This window comes from Rhamphochromis longiceps, linkage group LG10, assembly GCF_057381845.1.
Source record: "Rhamphochromis longiceps isolate RC_006_pf linkage group LG10, R_longiceps_female_GT1.1, whole genome shotgun sequence".
In the NCBI taxonomy this organism is placed as follows: domain Eukaryota; kingdom Metazoa; phylum Chordata; class Actinopteri; order Cichliformes; family Cichlidae; genus Rhamphochromis; species Rhamphochromis longiceps.
Genome location: NC_140566.1, coordinates 34148316 through 34171120, shown reverse-complemented (window position 1 = coordinate 34171120; position 22805 = coordinate 34148316). Strand labels below are relative to the sequence as shown.

General features: G+C 45.1%; 1 protein-coding gene and 1 pseudogene across 2 annotated transcripts; both read left to right on the top strand.

Moving 5' to 3' along the window:
- The first annotated feature begins 388 nt into the window (after window positions 1-388).
- Window positions 389-3382, top strand: LOC146661272 (uncharacterized). Its single transcript, XM_085419744.1, has 4 exons — window positions 389-1336; window positions 2544-2797; window positions 2942-3272; window positions 3363-3382. The coding sequence occupies exons 1-4, from the start codon at window positions 514-516 to the stop codon at window positions 3380-3382; spliced, it is 1428 nt and encodes a 475-aa protein (XP_085275870.1). The 5' UTR covers window positions 389-513.
- Window positions 3383-5181: 1799 nt separating this feature from the next.
- On the top strand, window positions 5182-10899 carry LOC146661271 (complement C1q-like protein 3; annotated as a pseudogene). Its single transcript, XR_014913479.1, has 3 exons — window positions 5182-5361; window positions 9259-9390; window positions 9494-10899. The product of XR_014913479.1 is annotated as a complement C1q-like protein 3 (transcript).
- The last annotated feature ends 11906 nt before the right edge of the window (window positions 10900-22805 follow it).

The following is a 22805-nucleotide window of genomic DNA, read 5'->3' as shown; positions in this document are numbered from 1 at the left end:
GTCCTGCTTTGCTTGTCTCGTCAGTCCTGATTTCTCCCAGCTGTGCCCTCCTTCTGTGTCTCATTCCCCTCGTTACTCCCCAGTGTATTTAAACCCTGTGTTTCTCTGAGTCAGTGTGACGTTGTCCCTCATGCTGTGTGTGGATCTCCCTGTGAGTTCTTAGTTTGTGGCTTCCCAGTTTAGTTTGTGGCTTCCCAGTTTAGTTTGTGGCTTCCCAGTTTAGTTTGTGGCTTCCCAGTTTAGTTTGTGGCTTCCCAGTTTAGTTTGTGGCTTCCCAGTTTAGTTTGTGGCTTCCCAGTTTAGTTTGTGGCTTCCCAGTTTAGTTTGTGGCTTCCCAGTTTAGTTTGTGGCTTCCCAGTTTAGTTTGTGGCTTCCCAGTTTAGTTTGTATGTTTGTTCTACCGGCAAATAAAGCTGTGTTTTGAGTTCATTCCCTCGAGTCTGTGAGTCCTGCATTTTGGGTCCAACTCCCGCCTGCCGCACAGCGATTCATGACAGTACGACGTCACCAGATATGGACCCAGCAGCACTCAACCCACCAGAAGAACTGCGTCTGGACATAATCTACTCCGTGGAAAGACTCCTGCATCTGTGGCTCGAACATGAGGGGAAGGAATTTCGCTGTGCTGTGGAAACCAAACGACAGCGTTTAATCTCTGGTCTTCCCTGGCTACTCAGTGCGCTCCACCCACTCGAACAGGATTTAATCCAAAATGAGCTCCACCTTCATCCCCCAGCTGCTACTGCCCACCTGCCTGAAGGGCCGGATGTGGAGCCGCTCGGCCCGTCAGAGCCATCATCTAAAAAGAAACGACGACCACGCCGCCAGCGCGCCACCCCACAGCCGGACATTCAGACTTGTACATCGCCGGCTGTGGTGAGTAAGGACTCTTTTTTTTTTTTTTTTTTTTTTGTGTCGAACCGTGGAACTATTCGTTCAGGGGCTGTGTTTTGTGCTATGGACGGTAATGTGAACAGTTTATCAGCTGCCCAGCCTCCTGAAGCTCTCTTAGCTGCCCAGCTACAAGCTGCGTCTCCTGTGTCCCCGCTAGCACAGCCATTAACTCCACTACACGCTCCATTTTCACCTCTACCATCGCTTCAGTCATCAGTTCGGTCTGCCACTCAGTCGCCCTTAGTTCCGTCATCCACACTACCACCTGTTTCCCTTCCACCACCACCATCACTACACCCAGCCATTCAGGCTGCTACTCAGTCAGACATTCAACCCATAGCCCTGCCGTTAATATGCTCTGTAGCTGAGCCACTAGCCGCCCAACCCGCAGCCACTTCAGCCACTCCTCCACCCGTCACACCTCCACTACAACCATCACTCAGTCTTCACTCTCTTCACCCATGACTGTATTTCCTCCTGCGCGTCCAATCTCATTGTTAAGTTTGCAGATGACACTACAGTGCTCGGACTTATATCCAACAATGATGAGACAAACTATAGGACAGAGGTGCAACAACTAGAGTCATGGTGCCACGACAATAACTTGGTCTTAAACACCAAAAAGACCAAGGAGATCATTGTAGATTTCCGGAAGAGGGGCCATAACAACCATCTGCCTCTCTTCATTGGCAGTGAGGCGGTGGAGAGGGTGAGCAGTTTTAAATTCTTGGGGGTAACTGTGACCGAGGACCTGTCCTGGGGCAACCATATCACCTCAGTTGTACGGAAGGCCCAACAGCGCCTCTACTACCTGAGGAGACTGCGGAGCGCACACATTCCCAGATCTCTGATGTTGAACTTCTACAACTGTGCCATCAGCAGCGTTCTGACGTATGGATTTCTAGTGTGGTTCCCCAGCTGCACCAAGGCCGATCAGCAAGCACTCCAGCGGGTGGTGAAAGAAGCTGGCAGAATTATTGGAACAAGTCTGCCAGAGATCAGTAATATCTTCCCCACTCGCTGTCTGAGGAGGGTGCACAGTATCCTGCGGGACCAACATCACCCTGCGCGCCACCTTTTCCATCTGCTGCCCTCAGGGAGAAGGTACAGGTCTATACAGGCCAGAACATCCAGACTGGCCAACAGCCTGTATCCACAGGCTGTGAGGCTCCTGAACTCTCTGCCCCCCTCTCACGGACAATAACCATATCCAACTTCTTAATAGCAATGAACTGGTCTGCATTGGTGCATCATATCTTTATTCTCTTTCCCCTCCTGCCCCCCCCCTTTCTTAAATAGATAACTATCATATCTGATATCATATCTCACAGTACAATAATATTGAATGGGTTGCATTGTTGTATTTTGTCATGTTTCTCAGGTCTTTGTCTGAATTTCTACGAACATTATTGCTAAGGATTGTCTTATTGCATTGGAGTCACACTGGGTTAAATATGTACACTTGGGTTTTAAGGGGTATTTATTATTTTCTTTTTTTTTGGGTTGTATGGAAGCCCCAAACGCAATTTCATTGTTCTTGACAATAAATAAATAAATACTAAAAAATACTCTAGTGCAGTCTCCAGTGTCCCCAGTGCAGTCTCCAGTGTCCCCAGTGCAGTCTCCAGTGTCCCCAGTGCAGTCTCCAGTGTCCCCAGTGCAGTCTCCAGTGTCCCCAGTGCAGTCTCCAGTGTCCCCAGTGCAGTCTCCAGTGTCCCCAGTGCAGCCTCCTTTAGCACAGTCACCCACTCAACCACCAGCACCACAACCGTCACTACCTCTAGTTCATTCCCCTGTGAAGTCATTAACTCCACCACCTACTCCACTCTCACCACCACTGTTACTACAGACATCAGTTCGGTCCCCTGTGCAGTCATTTACTTCTCCACCGTTAGCAGCTCAGGTCCCCGTGTGTCCAGCAGCTCAGGTCCCCGTGTGTCCAGCAGCTCAGGTCCCCGTGTGTCCAGCAGCTCAGGTCCCCGTGTGTCCAGCAGCTCAGGTCCCCGTGTGTCCAGCAGCTCAGGTCCCCGTGTGTCCAGCAGCTCAGGTCCCCGTGTGTCCAGCAGCTCAGGTCCCCGTGTGTCCAGCAGCTCAGGTCCCCGTGTGTCCAGCAGCTCAGCTCGCACCTGAACCTTTGGCCCAGTTCCCCGTAGCAGTGCAGTTTTCTAGCCAGCTTAACGTTGAGCCCGGGGTCCCAATTCTCTCTGGCTCTACATCGGCTCCTGCTGGAAGCTCGGATGAGCTCATCCAGCACTCCGCGGCTCCCGTGCCGCCATCTACCTCGTCCGCTGGGGGTTCCAGTGAGCCCAGCCAGCACCTCCTCGTCTCCGCTGGAGGGCCCGAGGAGCCCGTTCAGCCACCTGTCTCTGCTATGCCTGGTCTGGTCCGGCCTCAGCCTGTGCTTCGCCTGGTCCGGCCCCCGCATCGCCACCGTCTGGTCCTGCCTCGACTGGTCCTGTGCCCACCAGGCCATGGCCAGCACGCCTAAGACTGGAGGGCCGCCGCTGCCTTCCGCGCGGTCGGCCCCCTGAACTGCTCCGTCGTCTCCTTCGCCGCCGCCGCTGCCTTCCACGCGGTCGGCCCCCTGAACTGCTCCGTCGTTGTCCCCCCCCTTCGCCATCGCCGCTGCCTTCCGCACGGCCGGCCTCCGGACCAGCTCTGTCACCTGTGCCACCCACCTGGTCGGCCCCCCGACCGTGTGAACCGTGAACTCTTGTGCCTGTGGGCTCTGGGTCGGCCCCCTGAACTTTATTTGGACTGTGGTCATGTGCTCCTGTGTCTTCTGTTTGTTTTTGTTTCCCGTTCTGGTCCCTCCGTCCTGGTCCCCCGCCTCCCGCCCTGGGTGGGTTTTCTGTTTTTGTTTTTTCGGGTTTGGGCTGTTGGGAGCCAGCCCTTGAGGGGGGGGGGTACTGTCATGGTCCTGGGCCATGTTGGCCCAGTGTTCTTGGTTTTCTTGTATGTTTGTATTTTATTCCTTATTTAGGCCATGTTTTCTGAGTTGCCCTGTTGTGTTGTTCCCTAAGTGTTTTCCCTTCATGGCTTTTACCCCCTGTGTGCCCTCTGTGTATTTATGAGCCCTCGTCTCCCTTTGTGGTTGTTTCATGTTTCCCCATCCCGTTATGTCTGTGTTTTTCCCCGTGCTCTCTCTCTCCTCCTGTCTGAACCTCTGTGCACTTCCTGTTTACTTTGTGACTCTCACGCCTGTACATGTCATGTTCAGTTCACCCCGCCCTGTCTCGTTATGATTATCAGTGTCACCTGTGTTCCCCTCTGTGTCTCTCGGTTCTTAGAGTCCTCTGCCTTATAGGTTATGTCTCTGTGTTTCTTAGTTGCCGTCTCCACTGTCAAGTTCGCGTCTCTGTGTGATCCTTCCTGTTTTACTTTGAAGGTCCGTTTCTTATGTGAATGTGTCCTGCTTTGCTTGTCTCGTCAGTCCTGATTTCTCCCAGCTGTGCCCTCCTTCTGTGTCTCATTCCCCTCGTTACTCCCCAGTGTATTTAAACCCTGTGTTTCTCTGAGTCAGTGTGACGTCGTCCCTCATGCTGTGTGTGGATCTCCCTGTGTCTCGCTGTGAGTTCTTAGTTTGTGGCTTCCCAGTTTAGTTTAGTTTGTATGTTTGTTCTACCGGCAAATAAAGCTGTGTTTTGAGTTCATTCCCTCGAGTCTGTGAGTCCTGCATTTTGGGTCCAACTCCCGCCTGCCGCACAGCGATTCATGACAGTTATGGTGTGTTGATACCTGTGCATTCCTGTATTATCCTTTTGTTTTGCACATTTCAATGTTGTGTGTGTGGGGTTTTTTTTTTTTTTTTTTTTTTTTCCCTCCTCGCTGCCTGACCTGACCTGTCTCCCCAATGTGATGTTTGTATTGTATGTACGGTCGGCAAGGTCTGTCATCTCGGTTGTGGGCAAAAGACCTGCAACTGACAAATAAAGGCTATCTCATCATCACATACAAAGTCCAGTTTTAGGATTACAGAAAATGCTTGGATGGTCTTTGTTTGTGAAGGAGCGTTGGGAACTGATGAACAGAATCAAACTTTTGGGACGATATCTCTTCATTCCTGCTCTGTTTACATGACCCTGATTGTTTATTCATGCAGTCTGCTTCTTCAATCATTCACCAACAGCACCTGTAGGAGGCATGGTCTTGTGGCTCTGCAGTGTGTGAGGTGGAGGATGAGGGGACATGTGGGGCAGAAACCTCCTCATTCACGCCTCTTTTCCCCTCGTTATAAAACTCTCAGATTAACAGATGACAGTTATACAGCAGGTTTCTGTTGACAGAATGAAGATCATCATGTTTCTCCCACTTTTGCTTCTGGTCTGCTCTGTTTCAGCAGATCAGACTGAGACTGCAGAGCAACAGTCCTGTCCACAGGACATCCACGCTGCGCTGAGAGAGAGCTGACCGCCTCATTGGCTGTGCAGAATGAGCAGATCACTGTCCTACAGAGAGAGAATCAAGGTACAGTTTCATACATCAATGTGACTTCAGAAACATTCAGAAGATCAGAAACAGGAATGACCAACATTCATGGTTATGTGTTTTCTTATGAGACTGAATATTTTGTTGTATAAATATTAAAGTAGTCTTCATAGAAACTCATGGTACAGGGAAACAAATTTATTTTGCAGTTCTTTCAAACCAAGGAGCTATAGAGCAACAGACTGAGATCGACCAGCTGAAGCTGCAGTCAAAAGGTACTGTGTGGAAACCATCATTGAGTGACTTATTTTATGTCTTTTCATTCAGAAAATCCCATAAAAGTTTATTTCAAAATAACCTATTATTTCATACCAGGAAAAAGACAGGTTTTTTTTTTCATCTCAACATCAGGAACTGACTGTAATGTGTTTATAATGAAACGGCTCACAGCTCCTCTTCATGGCAAACTCTTCCAAACCAAATAATTCAACATTTACTTAAACACCAGTTTCTGCTGATACAACAATTCTAACCATCATTTAAAGTCTGTGTTATATCTCTACCTGCAGATATAAGTTGCTCGTTTTACTTGTTAGACATCCAGATTTTTTAAACTCTTCATGGATGAAGACATAGCTGTGTAATATCAATATTCCAACAAGGTGGTATTTTTTTTAATGTTGCAGCTGAGAATATCTCCAAAAGTATATGTGAGTTCTGGATATACATATGACCAAAAGATTAGCCTTCAAATCTTGTAGTTTTTCTCAGGCATTTTTAGTCATTATCGGGGGAGGAACAGTGGAGAGTAGACAGGAAAATGACACACGGGACATGGCAGAATGTAACCCAAATCACTCTTCCAGTGATCTGGGGTAAGCTTTAGTGGCCATCTTTTACTTACATTCAGAAAACACAGAGGGGACAGCCAGAGTTCACAGACTGTGGATAAAGATGAGGTGGAGGTGGAGGATGTGGGGACGTGGAGGAGGCCACTGCTCAGTGTAGCATGAACAGAATGAGAGCCACAGTTACTCTCCTACTTATAGATAAAAACCTGTGAATTACTTTGTGCTGTCAGTGAGATTTTTCTTTTTATTTCTATGGTATTTTCTCAGAACTAGAAGCAAAGCTGGAGAGTCAGAAAACTGAGATCAACCAGCTGAAGCAGCTGTCAGAAGGTACTGTATGAAAGCCATCCATCCATTTTCTTTCATTTATTCGGGGCTGGGTTGCAGGGGTAGCAGCCTAAGCACAGAAGCTCAGCCCACCATATCTCTACCCACCTCCTCCAGCTTATCCGTACACCAAGACGTTCACAGGCCAGCTGAGAGTTAATATCTCTCAGCTCTATAGTTGAATCCCACCCTCCAGTCCCCTTCTTAAAAATGGGAACCACAAGCCCAATCTGCCAATCCAGAAGTACTGCCCCTGATCTCCACACAACATTGTAGAGGCGTGTCAACCAAGACAGCCCTACAACATCCAGAGCCTTCAGGAACTTAGGGCAGACCTCATCCACCCCAGGGGCTCTGCCACCAAGGAGTTGTTTAACTGCCTCAGTGACCTCACTTCCGGAGATAGACGAATAGTTCCTCTCATCCCCAGACTATATTTCCTCCTCAAAAGACATGCCAGTGTGATTAAGGAGGTCCTTTAAGTGTTTCTTCCACTGCCCAACAATATTTTCAATCGAAGTGAGCAGTGCTCCACCTGCCTTATACACAGTGCAGGTAGAGCACAGCTTTCCCCTCATGATTCTCCTAATGGTTTGCCAGAATCTCTTCGAGGCAATCAAAAAGTCTTTTTCCATGGCCTCTCCAAACTCCAGCACTCGAGTTTTTGCGTCGGCCACTGCCCAAGCCATGTTCCGCTTGGCCTGTGGGTATCTATCGGCTGCCTCCAAAGTCCTGCAGGCTCACCAAGCCCAATAGGACTCTTCCTTCTGCCTGGTGGCTATCCCCTCACCCTCGGTGTCCACCATTTGGTTCGGGGGTTGCCACCACGACAGGCACAAACCACCTTGCGACCACAGCTCAGGGCCATGGCTTTAGCAATGATGGCGCAGAACATGGTCCATTCTGACTCAATGTTGCCATTCTCCCTCGGGATGCTGTTGAAGCTCTGCTGGAGGTGTGGGCTCTGCTCTGTAGAAATGTTAGGTGCAGATAATTGACTCACATTTGGCTCATCAATTTATAATCTGTCCATAAAGTGGTGTCACTGTGTTTAAATGTCTTTAGTTTGTGCTCAAGGACAATTTCACATTTTTCTCAGAACAAGCAGGAAAGTTGAAGACTGAACTGCAGAACCAGAGGACTGAGGCCAACCAGATGAAGCAGCAGCAGCAACATGGTACTGTGTCGAAATCTAGAAATGCTGAAATATCTCTATATTTGACACATTTTCAGACACATTTCACATTTTTCACATGAAGGCTTTCAGTTGCTGATATTCAAGAAAATTACTTTTGCTGATTCCATATTTTAATTCAAGTTTCAGTTTCGCATAAGATGTTCTAGACCAGCGGTCCCCAACCTTTTTTGCGCTACGGACCGGTTTATGCCCGACAATATTTTTCATGCACCGGCCTTTAAGGTGTCGCGGATAAATACAATAAAATAAAACTAGTACCGGTACCGAAAAAAAGAATTTATTCATAAACCCTGAAAACCATACATTTCACACCTGAGCCTCAAATCTCACGGCCCGGTACCAAATGACTCACGGACCGGTACCGGTCCGAGGCCCGGTGGTTGGGGACCGCTGTTCTAGACTATGACACGTTACTCATGACTCGAAAATTTCATCTTCTTTTTATGACCTGGATTGTTCCTAATGGGTGTTCATTTACATGGGATACATGGGATAATTAATTCCCAGCCTGGTGGGAATTAATTAAGATAACTAAGTCATGATACTGGAGTATATGAAAGGCAGGTTAGAAATTTGTTCCAGGTCCAGCCAAGAGCTGTCTAATAAGCTTGGTTTAATCAATTTTTAATCTATTGGATCAGAAGTAGTGATACAAATTTGGTAGTTGTAGACCACCGTCATGTTTTTTGACCTACCAGTGATGATTTTAAGAGAGGGTTTATTAGGTATCGGTGTAGTTTATTTTAAGCACAATCATAATTTTAATGGTGACAACTATTCCCAATAGCGATTTAAAATTACAATATATGAATTACAATTTAGAGTCAGTACTGCTGATTTACTCTAAGTGATTGAGTAGTCAAATACTGATGTGTGAAACCGGCAACAGGGTGTCAGAATGTTTTGAATGGATTTTTGTTTGTCTGCCTGTAAGTCCTTTAACCAGTTTCTAATTTTAAGCCTAAAACTCCACGTTCGCACGGCACCACAGTCCAAGCCCCACCACAAATTAGTATTTGAAACTACAGCCAGTCCAAACCGTAAAACATTGACTCTCAGATATTGCAATAAATAAAAACTGCAGCCATGTTTGTAGTTCTAATAATGTGGGAGCAGGAGAGCGAGTAGAGGATTTTTGTGATTGTTATCTGTGATTAACAGAGGTGTTGTTTACAGGTGTATCCCCACTCTGTGCAGGTCATCAAAGTGAAAGCACTCTTTGAGCTTCAGAACACACATTAAGTTCATTACTGCATCTAATTTACTGAATGACATTAAACTGAGTTCATGTTTGTCTGAAGCACAAACCAAGATGCAACTAAAACACTGAATAACACAGTTTGTTGTCTTGGCAGAAGCTACAAAATACCTTCCTGTCTGATCTAAAGGACGAGTTTGGATCCTCAAAAATAGATTCAATCAAATTTCAGTTTGACAGAGTTTGATTTCTTCTGTGACAGTGAAACGCTTTCAGCTGTAAAGTTTTTGTCATGGTCACTTTTTTGGGAAGAGTCTAACTCTAAAACAGGAAGTTTAAAATGAATTTTCTCTCTCTCTCAGTCACACAGGTGGCGTTCTCAGCCTCTCTGCTGGAACAAGGTGAAGGATATACTGGACCCTTTAATGACCACACTACTCTGGTCTTCAAACGTGTTGTCACAAACATTGGAAATGCCTACAACCCATCCACAGGTAATAACACTGAATGTCACTTCTCAGCTATGTTGATGTCAGACTGATGTTCCAGATGTTCTAACAGCTGATTTTCCATTTAACAAAAACAAATGTCCCACAGGTATTTTCACTGCACCAGTGAGAGGAGTCTACCACTTTGACTGGCACATAGTTGGTCTTGCAAACATGCTTGGTCAAGGAAACATTGCAGGTGCTTTCTTGTTGAGGAATGACGAGAACATTTTTCGTGCATATGAAAGTCAATCATCTGGGTGGTCAAGCACCTCTAATGGAGCCTCACTGCTTCTAGAGGTTGGAGATCAGGTGACTGTACGTCTCTGGGCTGGTTCAACGATATATGACAGTGATGACCATCATACCACCTTCAGTGGTCATCTGATTTTCACCATGTGAGAGGTGTGACAGCTCCAACACTTCTTTTTTGGACTGTCCTGTGTGGGCGGAGTTTAGACATTTTTAGAAGTAAAACAGGAAATAAATCACCTGCTGGAATCAGTTTCTTGCTCTTTCTCTTTCTGGTTGGGTTCTAGTTTTCTGTTTATTTGTTTCAACTTCTCCTCTGATTCTACTGACTCAGATAATTTACTTCTTCTTGTTATCTTTGATTCAAATAAATCCAGTTAAATGCTCAATGATTCTCAGTCGCTTTGGTGCTTTTCTCGGATCAGAATGAAAATTCTCAAAACCATTAGTGCAACCTCCATAACATCTAGTCATTTGTCCCTGAGAATGAGAGGGGTGGAGGCCAACTCAACAAGTATGTTGTTGTGTGGGATAATGTCCATTGTCACCACTCACATCTGGTCAGACAGTGGTTTGGTGGAAGGTTTATGACCGACATTCACATGCGCAAATGGCCCTGCGAGCAGCCATGGATGTAGCATGTGATGACATCACAGCAGAGTCATGCAGAGGGTGAATTCGCCACTCCAGGAGATACTTTTCTTGCTGCATTGCAAGGGAAAATATCTCTTGTGATGTAGATGAAAATATGTAGCCAGACAGACAGGAACGTCTGGATGTGCCAGAATGATTCACATTTGTGCACAGTTCTACCAAAAGGGTGTTTCTTATGTTTATTCTAAACAAGTGACTGTAGAGAACTTTTCTTTTTCACAATATTGTAGAATTACAAACAGCCTTCACAGTAAAAGTACTTCCCTAACTACAGGAATGTCTAACTTTACTGTAGGTTTTACTGTAAATGGCATTTTCAGGTAGTGTGGCCGAGTTCTGACCTTTTTTGCGTCGCAAAACACTGAAAACTTGACAAAGTCAAAGACTAAACTAAAATGGCGCCGGTGAGGTCGGCTGCCGTGCTGGATGCTCTGCCCTAACTTCTCCACTTTTTGCAGTTTTTTGTCACTTTTTGCTATATCTGCGATAATCTTGCATGGGCATCATGCAAAACACACAAATCCGCTACAGTAGAGACACTTTGGTTTCTATTGGTCTGCAATACACGAACATTTCACCATGTTTAACTCCGGACCCAACCTGGCCAAAGGAGATCCTGAGAGAGAACAAAGGACGCGACCCTAAGCGACGGCCTCGAGGTAAAAGAGCCGGCATCAGGAATAGGCTACGGGCTCGCGCACCCATGCCCAGTATCCTGCTAGCCAATGTTCAATCCATCGAGAACAAGCTTGATGACCTCAGAGCCAGAATCAAGTTCCAGAGAGACATTCGGGACTGCAACCTCCTCTGCTTCACCGAGACTTGGCTGAACCCAGCGATACCAGACCACGCCGTGCAGCCGACGGGGTTCTTTTCGGTTTACCACATGGACAGGACAATGGAGTGGGGGAAGAAAAGAGATGGTGGAGTATGTTTGATGGTGAACAACAGATGGTGCGACAGCACAAACATCTCCCCACTCACACGCTCTTGCTCGCCCAATCTGGAGCTTTTGATCGTTAAGTGTCGCCCTTTCTATCTCCCTCGGGAATTCACTGCGGTCATTGCCTGCATGGTTTACATTCCGCCTCACGCGGACTCGGACACTGCCTTATGTGAGCTACATGAGGCTCTCACACATCAACAAACACTTCACCAAGATGCCGCACTCATTGTTATGGGAGATTTTAACAGAGTGAATCTCAAACGGACATTTCACAACCTTCACCAGCACATCAACTGCCCCACCCGGGGCACGAGGACATTAGACCACTGCTACACCCCGTTCAAGAACTGTTACAAGGCTCAGCCCCTGCCGGCATTTGGAAAATCAGACCATTCCGCCATCTTCCTCATACCTGCTTACAAACAAAGGCTAAAGCAGCAACCACCAATCAGGAGCGAGGTCGCTCGCTGGACGGACCAATCGGTGGCCGCGCTGCAGGACGCACTGGATGACGCAGACTGGGACATGTTTCGGCACAGCTCTGATGACATCAACATGTTTACAGAAGCGGTTGTGGGATTTATCGGGAAACTAGCGGACGACATAGCAGAAAGAACTATCATCGAACGTTTCCCAACCAGAAGCCGTGGGTGGATAAAAACATCCGCGACGCTCTGAGATCACGCACCGCTGCCTACGATGAAGGGCTCGTCTCCGGTAATATGGACCTATACAAGGCTGCGTCCTACAACGTGCACAGCACGGTCCGAAAGGCAAAGCGGAGCTACGGGGAAAAACTAGAGTCACAGCTACGACAGTGCGACTCTAGGAGCCTGTGGAAAGGACTGCAGACTATAACGGACTATAAACGACCAGCTTCTTCAGTGATGAATGCCGATGCTTCACTGGCTGATGAGCTGAACACGTTTTATGCTCGCTTCGATGCCGCAGCAATTAAAACAACAAACGGCTGCGCGCGCTCGGAGTGCACCAGTGAAGAAAATGCATTCGTCGTCACAGAGCATGCCGTGAGGAACACCTTCAGGAGGGTGAACACCAGGAAGGCAGCAGGACCAGATGCAATCCCTGGCCGGGTCCTTAGAGCCTGCGCTGATCAACTAGCACCGGTGTTCACGGAGATCTTCAACCTCTCCCTGGCCCAAGCTGTGGTTCCCACGTGCTTCAAACAGTCCATTATTGTTCCAAAGAAACAACAGCCCGCTTGCCACAATGACTACCGTCCAGTAGCACTGACTTCAATTGTGATGAAGTGTTTTGAAAGACTGATGAGAGATCACATCACTTCTTCACTTCCTGCCACCATCGACTCACTTCAGTTTGCTTACCGGACTAATCGTTCCACAGACGATGCCATATCTCACCTGCTCCACACATCCCTGAGTCACCTGGACACTGGCAGAGGGAATTATGTTAGGATGCTGTTCGTGGACTACAGTTCATCATTCAACACAATTCCCTCTAAGCTTTTCACCAAGTTGACGGATCTAGGACTCAGCTCATCACTGTGTCAGTGGATCCTCAACTTCCTCACAGACAGACCCCAATCAGTGAGGGTGGGAAAACAAGTCTCCCCCTCCATCTCACTCAGCACTGGAGTGCCTCAGGGCTGTGTTTTAAGCCCCCTGCTGTACTCACTGTACACTTATGACTGTGTAGCCACATCCGACACCACCTCCATTGTCAAGTTTGCTGACGACACTGCTGTTGTGGGCCTGATCTCCGACAACATCGAGACGGCCTACCTGGAGGAGATTAGGAACCTGGAGACCTGGTGCCAGGAGAATAACCTCCTCCTAAACATCAGCAAGACTAAGGAGCTGATTGTGGACTTCACTACAAAGCAGGCGAGGAATTACAAACCCCTCATCATCAGTGGCACGCCAGTGGAGAGAGTGGACAGTTTCCGATACCTGGGTGTCCACATCACTCAGGACCTGTCATGGTCCTGTCACATCAACACCCTGGTTAAGAAAGCCCGTCAGCGTCTCTTCTTCCTCAGAAGACTTAGAGACTTCCATCTGCCACTGAAGGTGCTCAAGAACTTCTGCTCCTGCACCATCGAGAGCATCCTGACGGCAAACATCTGCACCTGGTTTGGGAACAGCACCAAGCAGGACAGACGAGATCTGCAAAGGGTGGTGCGCTCGGCAGAACGCATCATTCAATCAGAGCTCCCTGACCTGCTGTCCATCTACACCAAGCGGTGCAAGTCCAAAGCTAGGAAGATTATGATGGACCTCTCCCATCCCAACAATGGACTCTTCTCACTGTTGAGGTCTGGGAAGCGCTTCCGCTCCCTTAAGGCCAAAACAGAGAGAATGAGGAGGAGCTTCTTCCCCCAGGCTATTCGGGGCCTGAACCAGGTGTAGGACTGGACTCTCCCAAACACGTCACTATAAGACTGGAGTCTCACACGCACCACCACACATTTCCTATAATCCTATAATTCCTATAATTTATAATCCTTATCTTTATAATCTCTTCTGCTATTTGCACATTCTTTACTGTAAATTCATAAGTTAATTTGTAAATTTTTGTAGTAACCTGTAAGTTGTAAATATTGTAAAACTTTTCTTCTGTCATTTAATGGTCGGGCATTGTACAGCTACAAGCATTTCACCCCCATGTCATACTGTGTATGGTTGTGTGTGTGTGTGTGTGTGTGTGTGTGTGTGTGACAAATAAAATTTGAATTTGAAAAGTCATTTGACTATCATGTTCATCAAGATGGCGTCAAAACTTCTCATTTCGATGACACTGGCAGTTTCATTGACATGAATACTTGCTTTTGAAGAATGGATTATCGATTTTGAGCAAGTGACCTATCCACTAGGTTTTGCAGTTTGCACCAATTGTTTTGAGAAATACAATAACTGCTGTGCAAATGTTAATAGTGATGTGAGAAAAGCACCAAAGCGACTGAGAAAAACTGTAAATGCTCAGTGATTCTCTTCTCTTTGTCCTTTCTTCGAGTCGGCTCTTCATAAAGTGCTGCTCCTCCATTAGGTCCTGACTATTTTCTATAAGTTGGTAAACTGCATCGTTTTTTATTGGCTCCACTGTCCTGTGTTGGTCAGTCTGTTATTTTGGTGACTGCTGGCCCACATGTTTGCTTTTAACTGGAGTCTTTCCTGTTAAGTTGAGCAAAATCCAACAGTTCCTCTTTTTTCTCTCCTTTGATAATCATGCAGGTTTTTTTTTCTTAAACTCTTAACAGATGTTCAACTTAATCTGACTATCATGATAAAAATGTAAACAGCTGATTTAGTTTGATATAAAAATGTGTGTCAGTGCTGTGGAGGAATTTCTAGAAGCTGAAATGTTTCCTTATTTTTCATCTGTATCTGAATCTTTTATAAATTAGAAGAAATAAGATGTCATGTGGAAGAAATAAGAAATAAAATATGGAAGAAATAAAAACATTGTTGCTACTAAAGTTGCTCCTGTGAAAGTGTTAAAGACAACAGCAAGTCCTCCACCACGGCGACCTAAACGGGGGTCCCTCAAGTAGGAGTAGCAGGGCGTAGTGCATTTAGGGGAATAAACTCGCCATCCCTCTGCCATGTTTCCGTGAGAAACAGAAAATACTTTTTTTCCCTCTGAAGAGCTCAGCAAGAAGTAATCCGGTGGGGTAGAAGACCACACAAATGGTCGGGGGAAAGTTTCCCTATAACTGTCCCAATCATCATAAAAACGTTCCATACACTCTCCGATGCGCAGCAAGGAAGAACGCTCAAATCACAGCAGCATAGCGCCATATATTAAAGGGCTGATATAATAGCATAAAATACAATACAACGCAGGCAGGTTGAAGTAAGAGCAAAGGCGCCATCTTCCTGCCACAGTCGGGAATGGGAAAAAACAGAGGTGTTGGCGTTTGGACCTAATGGTCCCTGTGAGTCCTCTGTTGATTTGGGACCTCTGGAAGTTTATTTTAAACCTGCTATTACTGACCTTGGTTTTAAGCTGAACAGTGATTTAATTGGACAGCCAGATTAGAGCAGTGGTGACGTTCAGTTCTTGTCATTGTATTATATTTAATACCTACACTTTTTCAGACTTCTACATCATCAGTGGGATATTTATTTTCAGTGAAAAAATTAAAATAGTAATAATGATAATTAAAAAATAATAATAAAATAAATTACAAAAATACATTTTTTAGCAATGAATTGCTAAAACAACTCCAGATGGAGCAAATATGATACAAATTCAAATCCATATGTACATATTAACTCAGTCATTCATTCATTTATTCATTGTAAGAAGGTTCAATAAACAAACAGGAGGTTCATTTTTTTAAGTTACTTTTTCTGGCAGTTATTTCATAATTCAGGCTTTTAAGGGTTCACAACAGGCCACAAAGGGGCAGCAGACACTGCAGTAAGGCTGGAAGAAAGCCTGTACTGGGCAGCAGTGGCTGGGAACTGCTCATTTTCACCAGTTGAACAGGGTAAGTGGGGAGGAGAGCACAGAAAGGCAGCAGTGGAGTTAAAGGAGGAAGAGGTGCAATGGAAAGGGCTGTTTCAAAGCAACCCAGGGGAATGTGGACCCGATTTGATCTCCTAAAAAAACAAGAGTTTTATGGGCTGATTTCTGGCACCTTTCCTCATAAGCTTTCTCTTGAGGCCAGTGAACAACACTGTTCCCTTCTTCCACTGACTCTCCACCTCTGAGTTGATTGAGCTTGAGAGGTTCTGCAAAGGAGAATGCATGTAGCATCATACTCAAAAAGACCCGAGGCTGAACTGATTCAACAAATAACTGAGCAAAAGAATGTCATTGTGGGGTACTGTGTGCAGGATTTTGAGTTGAAAATGAGTTTAATTCATTTTTGAATAAGTCTGTAACCAGAGGTGGGAAGTAAAAAAGTACAAATACTTCATTACTGTACTTCCTAAATACCTAAATTTTCAGGTATCTGTACTTCATCTGAGTAGTTTTTTTCTGACTACTTTGTACTTTTCCTCCCCAGATTTTTGAAACACGTTTCTGTTCTTTCTACCCCCTAAATATTCAAAATGAAATTGTGACTTTTGCTTTAACCTATTTCAGGGGAGTTGCTATTTTGTCACCATGAACCTCAAAACATCAAACCAATTTGAATCTAAACAGGAACACATAAAAGGCTTTTGTTTTTCTCACAACACCAGAACACTGCAGGTGTCCATAAGTTGCAGTATTTCTATCACAAAAACTGTTTGTGTGCAGTTTGTCTCACAGTGTGTTGCGCCCACGCTGGAATGGTAGCGCTGGGCAGGGCGGCTGCTGTGTTCGCTTCGGATTACTCCTCACCCCCCACCCAACACTGTGGCTTATGTGTATTTCGTAACGTTGTGCTGTGGACATTTGTGCTTTTTGGGCAGAGGAGTTTTTTTGTTTCCTGTTCTCATGCTGTCCTACCACGGGAGCCCAGCATGAGAAGAGGTCCCTTTTTTTCCTCTTGTACTTTCCCATTGTAGTGTATATTTCAGTGTTTTTTCTCTAACGCTACCGATCTCTGACTTGTATCCCCATGTAATGTCTGTGTTGTGTGTGTAAGGTCGGGGGGGGGGGGTCCCATTTCACTGCATTAATTTGATTAATGTATGAACAGGCTGTGTGATAGGCTTTTAAGGTGGCAAATCTTAAACCCTTATTTAATAGTGCTGGGACCAGTATTTGTACATTGTACTATGCATGCTTCCCTTCGTGAATATTATTAGAAAAAGAAGGGTACATTTTCAGTGCTTGACAAAATTGTATTTGCTCCATTTTGCAACGTGAAGAATCAGCCAACATGAGTGAGCCAACTGATGAAAGAAAAAGAATCTAATTTTCTAAATTTCTTTTTTCAGGACTTAAAAAATTAAAAAGTACCTGCTGACTTTGTGGTTGGGATCAGTTTGTCAAACTCCAGAAGTATGAGGAAGTGTCCTACAGTGGCATCAGTTCCCGTCACTCCTTCACAAACAAATATCCTGCACTTGTTTTCTGTAGTCACAAAACTGAATTTAGGATTTCTGCCCAAAGCTAATAGTGACATTTCGACCCAAACAGCCGTATTTCTTGAGTGTCAGCTTCAGAGCTGCACAACATGTTGATTACCACAGCTCAAATGGAAGAAAGCAGTCCTACATAGTTGTTTCATATGCACACCGAAAGACATATACTGTTAAAAAATGACTCCAAGAAGGCCAAGGTAATGCCATTTAGAACAAGCAGAGAGCATATTTAAGATTTTGGGGGCTGAGTACAATAACTTCAAGTTATTGTATAATTTTTTATCTGAATTTAGAAGCAGGAAATTAGAGGTCACCCAAGTCTTTATATCTTTAAGACATTCCTGCAGTTTAACAAATTTGTATAACTAATTATATTAAAATAACAAACAATTAAAACTCATTCTTTATTAAATGTGTTTCTTCTCTAATTTGTGTGTTCTTTAATAGAAAGCAAGACGCCCATGCTCATGCCCATGTTCGGATAACGTTAGGAGGAAATGGTAGAGCGCAACACTGAGAAGAAGTGTAGAAAACAAGTCATTTCTAGCCCTCTTTAAAACTCTATTATCAGTTTAGTTAAAAAACATATTTTTGTGTTTTGGTGAAATGAAATTAGTTGTATGAACGCTACCGTATGCTTATTACCACTTAATAAGCAGAAGTTGTATTCCTAATCATAACTGAAAAAGATCACAGGGTAGATTTATAGCCCCTGAGTGTCAGATTAATTATTACTTGACTCACAACCATTTTCTCAGAACAATGTGGTTTTCATGCACATATGTATAGTACATATCCAACTGATATCTCTGTATAAAAACATTACAAAGACCAAAGCTAACCAAGTTCTGCTGGGAAAGAAAGAGAGCTCTACTTTCCCCTTTTACTGGTCTTCTGTTCCACATCCTCATGTTTCTTGTATTGTGTCAAGCTTATCAGTTGGCATGATTGTTAGATAATGGTGATATCTTTAAAACACAACAGAGATGAACCAGGAAAACACCGGCTTAGCTGAAAGGAGCTGTTTGATCGGGTTACTTGTTGTTGCGCTGGAGGGAGTGGCTGAAAACTTCATCCTGATTTGTTCTGCTTCAGGTTGTGTTAATTTATTAATTCTTATGGCAGTTTCTGTGGCTGTGATAAGGTCCACTACGGGCAGCTGTAGCTGTCCTGTCTAAAAAGATCTTCATCTATTTTCCCTGACTGTCCTTGGGTTGATGACCCCCCTGTATTCCAGTTCATTTCCCTGCGACAGCCGACCCTTGTGAGTGTCGCTTGTGTTTTCTGTTTTACTTTGAGAGTCTCGTGTCCTGTGTCCAGTGTTTTGAGCTTTGCTTTCCCCTGTCTCATTATGTCAGATTAGTCCCAGCTGTGTTTCCACCTGTTCCCCATCATACCGTCACAATGCTGTGTTTTTCTCCTCTGTGTTTCTGCTCACTTCCTAGTTCTCAGTTCATGGTTTGTTTTCTAGTTTGAGTTTCTTGTTTCCAGTTTCTCCTTTAGGTTTGTATTTGTCGTGAGTTTTTCCAGCAATAAAGCTGCCGTTTTGAGTTTATTCTTCAGGCCTACATACGGGTCCTCATCCTGCTTGCCATACAACACAACCATGACAGTTATTGCAAAGATACACCAGCCTTAATGCAGAGGATAAGCCATTCAAGTACAGTTGGACTTCCTCATCAACCGCCCCAGGCGTAAACACCTCCAGACCATAATTTCAAAGCAACAAAAATACAAGGCCACAGACCAAAATATGACTGGGTTTGACCTCACAAGTAATGTAATTAAACAGCACCTTTCAGCTGGTGTTTTATCCGTTCATCTCTTTTGCATTCCTCTTCCTCATTCTCTCAAGATTTCCTCAATCTCCAACAGTCTGAAAAGAGAAACAAAACGTGACCAGCTTCACAAAATTCACAAAAAAGAAATAAACATTGTTTCTCTTAACATTTTATAGGTTTTCTGATTAGTCAAGCAGGAAAACTTCAACAAGTACATTCTGGTTAAACTTTCCATATGGGATAGGTGGACAGTAAAATCTGGTTATATCATTGGAAAATTCCCCTTTTTTCCAACATTACAAGTTTATCTTAAAGCTGGGATTCCTTCTGGGCCAAAATATTTTTTAATATAATCAATAATAACTGTATTAGATTCTGGAGAATGATGTGAATTCTCTGTAGGATGGTTGTCTTTCTTTTCCCTTTGATTATCTATGAGTCTTTTTAGCTTCTTCTTGATGCCTTCTGTTGGTGATTTCTCAAAGCCTGTATGGCCTGAATGCAACATCAGGGTTTGTTACACTGGACTTTTTCACAAAGGTCATAACACATAACATTTGTGTGGTCTTTGGCGCTCTGTGGATGTCACTTCCTGCAACTTGGTGCTGTTCCCCTCAGTCCTAGAGGCCCTGTTGAGGAGATGTGGGTCAGTGCGAGTGCAGCAAAAGTGCTAAGAAGTGGTTCAAAGCTCATTTGTTTCACTCACAGAATTCAGACACAGAAATCTGATTTAGTGCTCATTTCTGAAAAAAATAATTTTAAGCAAATTAAACATTCAAGTACTTGTTGAAAATGACAACCTGTAACGTGCGGTGGAGATGAAGCCAGCCGCAGAGGTGTGCAGGTGGAGAGCGAATGAGCAACAGCTTCTGACTTTCCACAACACTACACATGAGCGGGAGGAGGGAGGTATGCGGTCTTCACACACCCCCGTTCTCTGCTGACCATCGGGGCGGGGGGGCTGGGAGGAGGTGTTGGCCGTCCGATTGAGATATGGGATGCGGGGCCTCCCTGCTGCTGCGGAGCCTGGGGCGGTCTGCTTGCCTCCACCCCGGGATAAAGGGTAACATCTCCTGGGTCTAGGTGCCGTTTCCCCCTCTGGGGGCGAGGGTACCTGGACCCGGGGTATAGAGTATGTTTGGGGAGTGTGATTGTGTGTACATGTCCATTTATGTCTATCCTTACGTTGGGTGAGTGCTGAGTGTTTGTATATGTGAGCATGAGAGTGGAAATGCATGTTTGTGTCTGTGTGTGCCTGTTTGTCTGTGTCTATATATTTCAGGTCGGGTCTTAGACTCCACCTCTCTGGGAACTCCCAGGCCCTCCAAAGTGTGGAGGCCTATCTCCCCTCACCACACTCCCTGCTGGTGACTGATGCCCTCAGGGGTCGGTGCATTGGTGGTTCTTGGTGTCCAGGGCTGGGCGCTTAGGTTTGTACCAGCTCACTCCTGGTGGCTACTTGGTGGGGCCTGGCGCCTGTTGCTCGGTCAGGCCTCTTCCGGGTGCGTCTGGAAGAAGAACAACATCTTCAATGTTGTTCGCTTCGGATTACTCCTCACCCCCCACCCAACCCTGTGGCTTATTATGTCTTTCGTAACGTTGTGCTGTGGACATTTATGTGCTTTTTGTGCCGAGGAGTTTTTTTGTTTCCTGTTCTCATGCTGTCCTACCACGGGAGCCCAGCATGAGAAGAGGTCTCTTTTTTTCCTCTTGTACTTTCCCATTGTAGTGTACATTTCAGTGTTTTTTTTCTCTAACGCTACCGATCTCCGACTTGTATCCCCATGTAATGTCTATGTTGTGTGTGTAAGGTCGGGGGGGGGGGGGGTCCCATTTCACTGTAGGGCAACCTGCATGTGGCGAATAAAGCTTGGATTGATTGATTGATTGATTGATTGATTGATTGATTGATTGATTGATTGAAAAGAAAATATTCTCAGCCATCCCACAAATGTGCCGTTATGTGCAGAAACACTAATAATTACTTCTATTTACTTAGACTCTTTCAAGTTAACTTCAATAATATGTTCCTGTCGGTGTGCTTTTAGAGCCCAATCCCATGAATTATTGCTTCAATTTTGAATTTGAATTTATTTATTTAAAAGGGAAAGTGCAGTTTAACATAGTCCAAGTACAAAGCATGAAACTGATGTAATGCACATAAGTTTATAGCTGTTGCTATAAATTAATGTGATTAATGTATGAACAGACTGTGTAGATAGGCTTTTAAGGTGGCAAATCTTAAACCCTTATTTAATAGTGCTGGGACCAGTATTTGTACATTGTACTATGCATGCTTCCCTTCGTGAATATTATTAGAAAAAGAAGGGTACATTTTCAGTGCTTGACAAAATTGTATTTGCTCCATTTTGCAACGTGAAGAATCAGCCAACATGAGTGAGCCAACTGATGAAAGAAAAAGAATCTAATTTTCTAAATTTCTTTTTTCAGGACTTAAAAAATTAAAAAGTACCTGCTGACTTTGTGGTTGGGATCAGTTTGTCAAACTCCAGAAGTATGAGGAAGTGTCCTACAGTGGCATCAGTTCCCGTCACTCCTTCACAAACAAATATCCTGCACTTGTTTTCTGTAGTCACAAAACTGAATTTAGGATTTCTGCCCAAAGCTAATAGTGACATTTCGACCCAAACAGAAACAGAATCAGAATCAGAATCGTGTTTATTGGCCAAGTATATGTGCAGACACATACAGGGAATTTGGTTCCAGTAGATGGTGGCTCTCAAGCACAGCAATGTAAATTACACACACACACACACACACACACACACACACACACACGTGTCTATATATATACATTACACATACATACACAAAGCTGTGTAAACCAACTATAAATAACGAATCTAAACTTATATACATAAAATACAGAAATGAATGAGGTGGAATGAATACTACAGAATGTACATAAGGTGCAGCTGCAGTCTGGCAGTGGGAGCAGTGTGACAGGTCAACTGTTAAGAAGGGAGATGGCGAGGGGAAAGAAACTGTTCCTGTGTCGGGTGGTCCTGGTCTGCAGGCTTCTGTACCGTCTGCCAGAGGGCAGCAGATCAAAAAGTCTGTGTCCAGGGTGTGAGGGGTCTGTGATGATTTTCCCTGCCCGTTTCCTGGTTCTTGAGAGGTACAGATCCTGGATGGAGGGCAGGGGGGCGCTGATGATCCTTTCTGCTGCCCGTACAGTCCGCTGCAGTCTGCTCCTGTCCTGTTTAGTGGCTGCTCCATACCAGACTGTGATGGAGGAGCACAGGACAGACTCAATGACCGCAGTGTAGAACTGGATCAGCAGCTCCTGTGGAAGACTGTACTTCCACAGTTGTCTCAGGAAGTTCATCCTCTGCTGGGTCTTTTTCAGGATGGAGTTGATGTTGGTCTCCCACTTCAGGTCCTGGGAGATGGTTGTACCCAGGAACTTGAAGGTCTTCACAGTTGACACAGGGCTGTCTGATATGGTGAGAAGAAGCAGAGTTGAGGGATGTCTCCTGAAGTCCACTGTCATCTCTACAGTCTTAAGAGTGTTCAGCTCCAGATTGTGCTGACTGCACCAGAGTACCAGCCGCTCAACTTCTTGTCAGTATGCAGACTTGTCACCATCTTGAATGAGGCCAATGACAGTGGTGTCATCTGCAAACTTTTGGAGTTTAACAGCCGAGTTCTTGGAGGTGCAGTCGTTAGTGTAGAGGGAGAACAGTAGTGGTGAGAGGACACATCCTTGAGGGGCACCAATACTGAGGGACCGGGTTTCAGAGGTAATCTCCCCCAGCCTCA

What these genes read in the sequence shown, in the direction of transcription:
- LOC146661272 (XM_085419744.1), top strand. Translation starts at nt 514, where the DNA reads ATGGACCCAGCAGCACTCAACCCACCAGAAGAACTGCGTCTGGACATA. An exon ending in CTCCACCGTTAGCAGCTCAG is followed by an intron (nt 2,798 to 2,941) that starts GTCCCCGTGTGT and finishes CCAGCAGCTCAG; the next exon opens with GTCCCCGTGTGTCCAGCAGC. An exon ending in ACCTGTCTCTGCTATGCCTG is followed by an intron (nt 3,273 to 3,362) that starts GTCTGGTCCGGC and finishes TGTGCCCACCAG; the next exon opens with GCCATGGCCAGCACGCCTAA.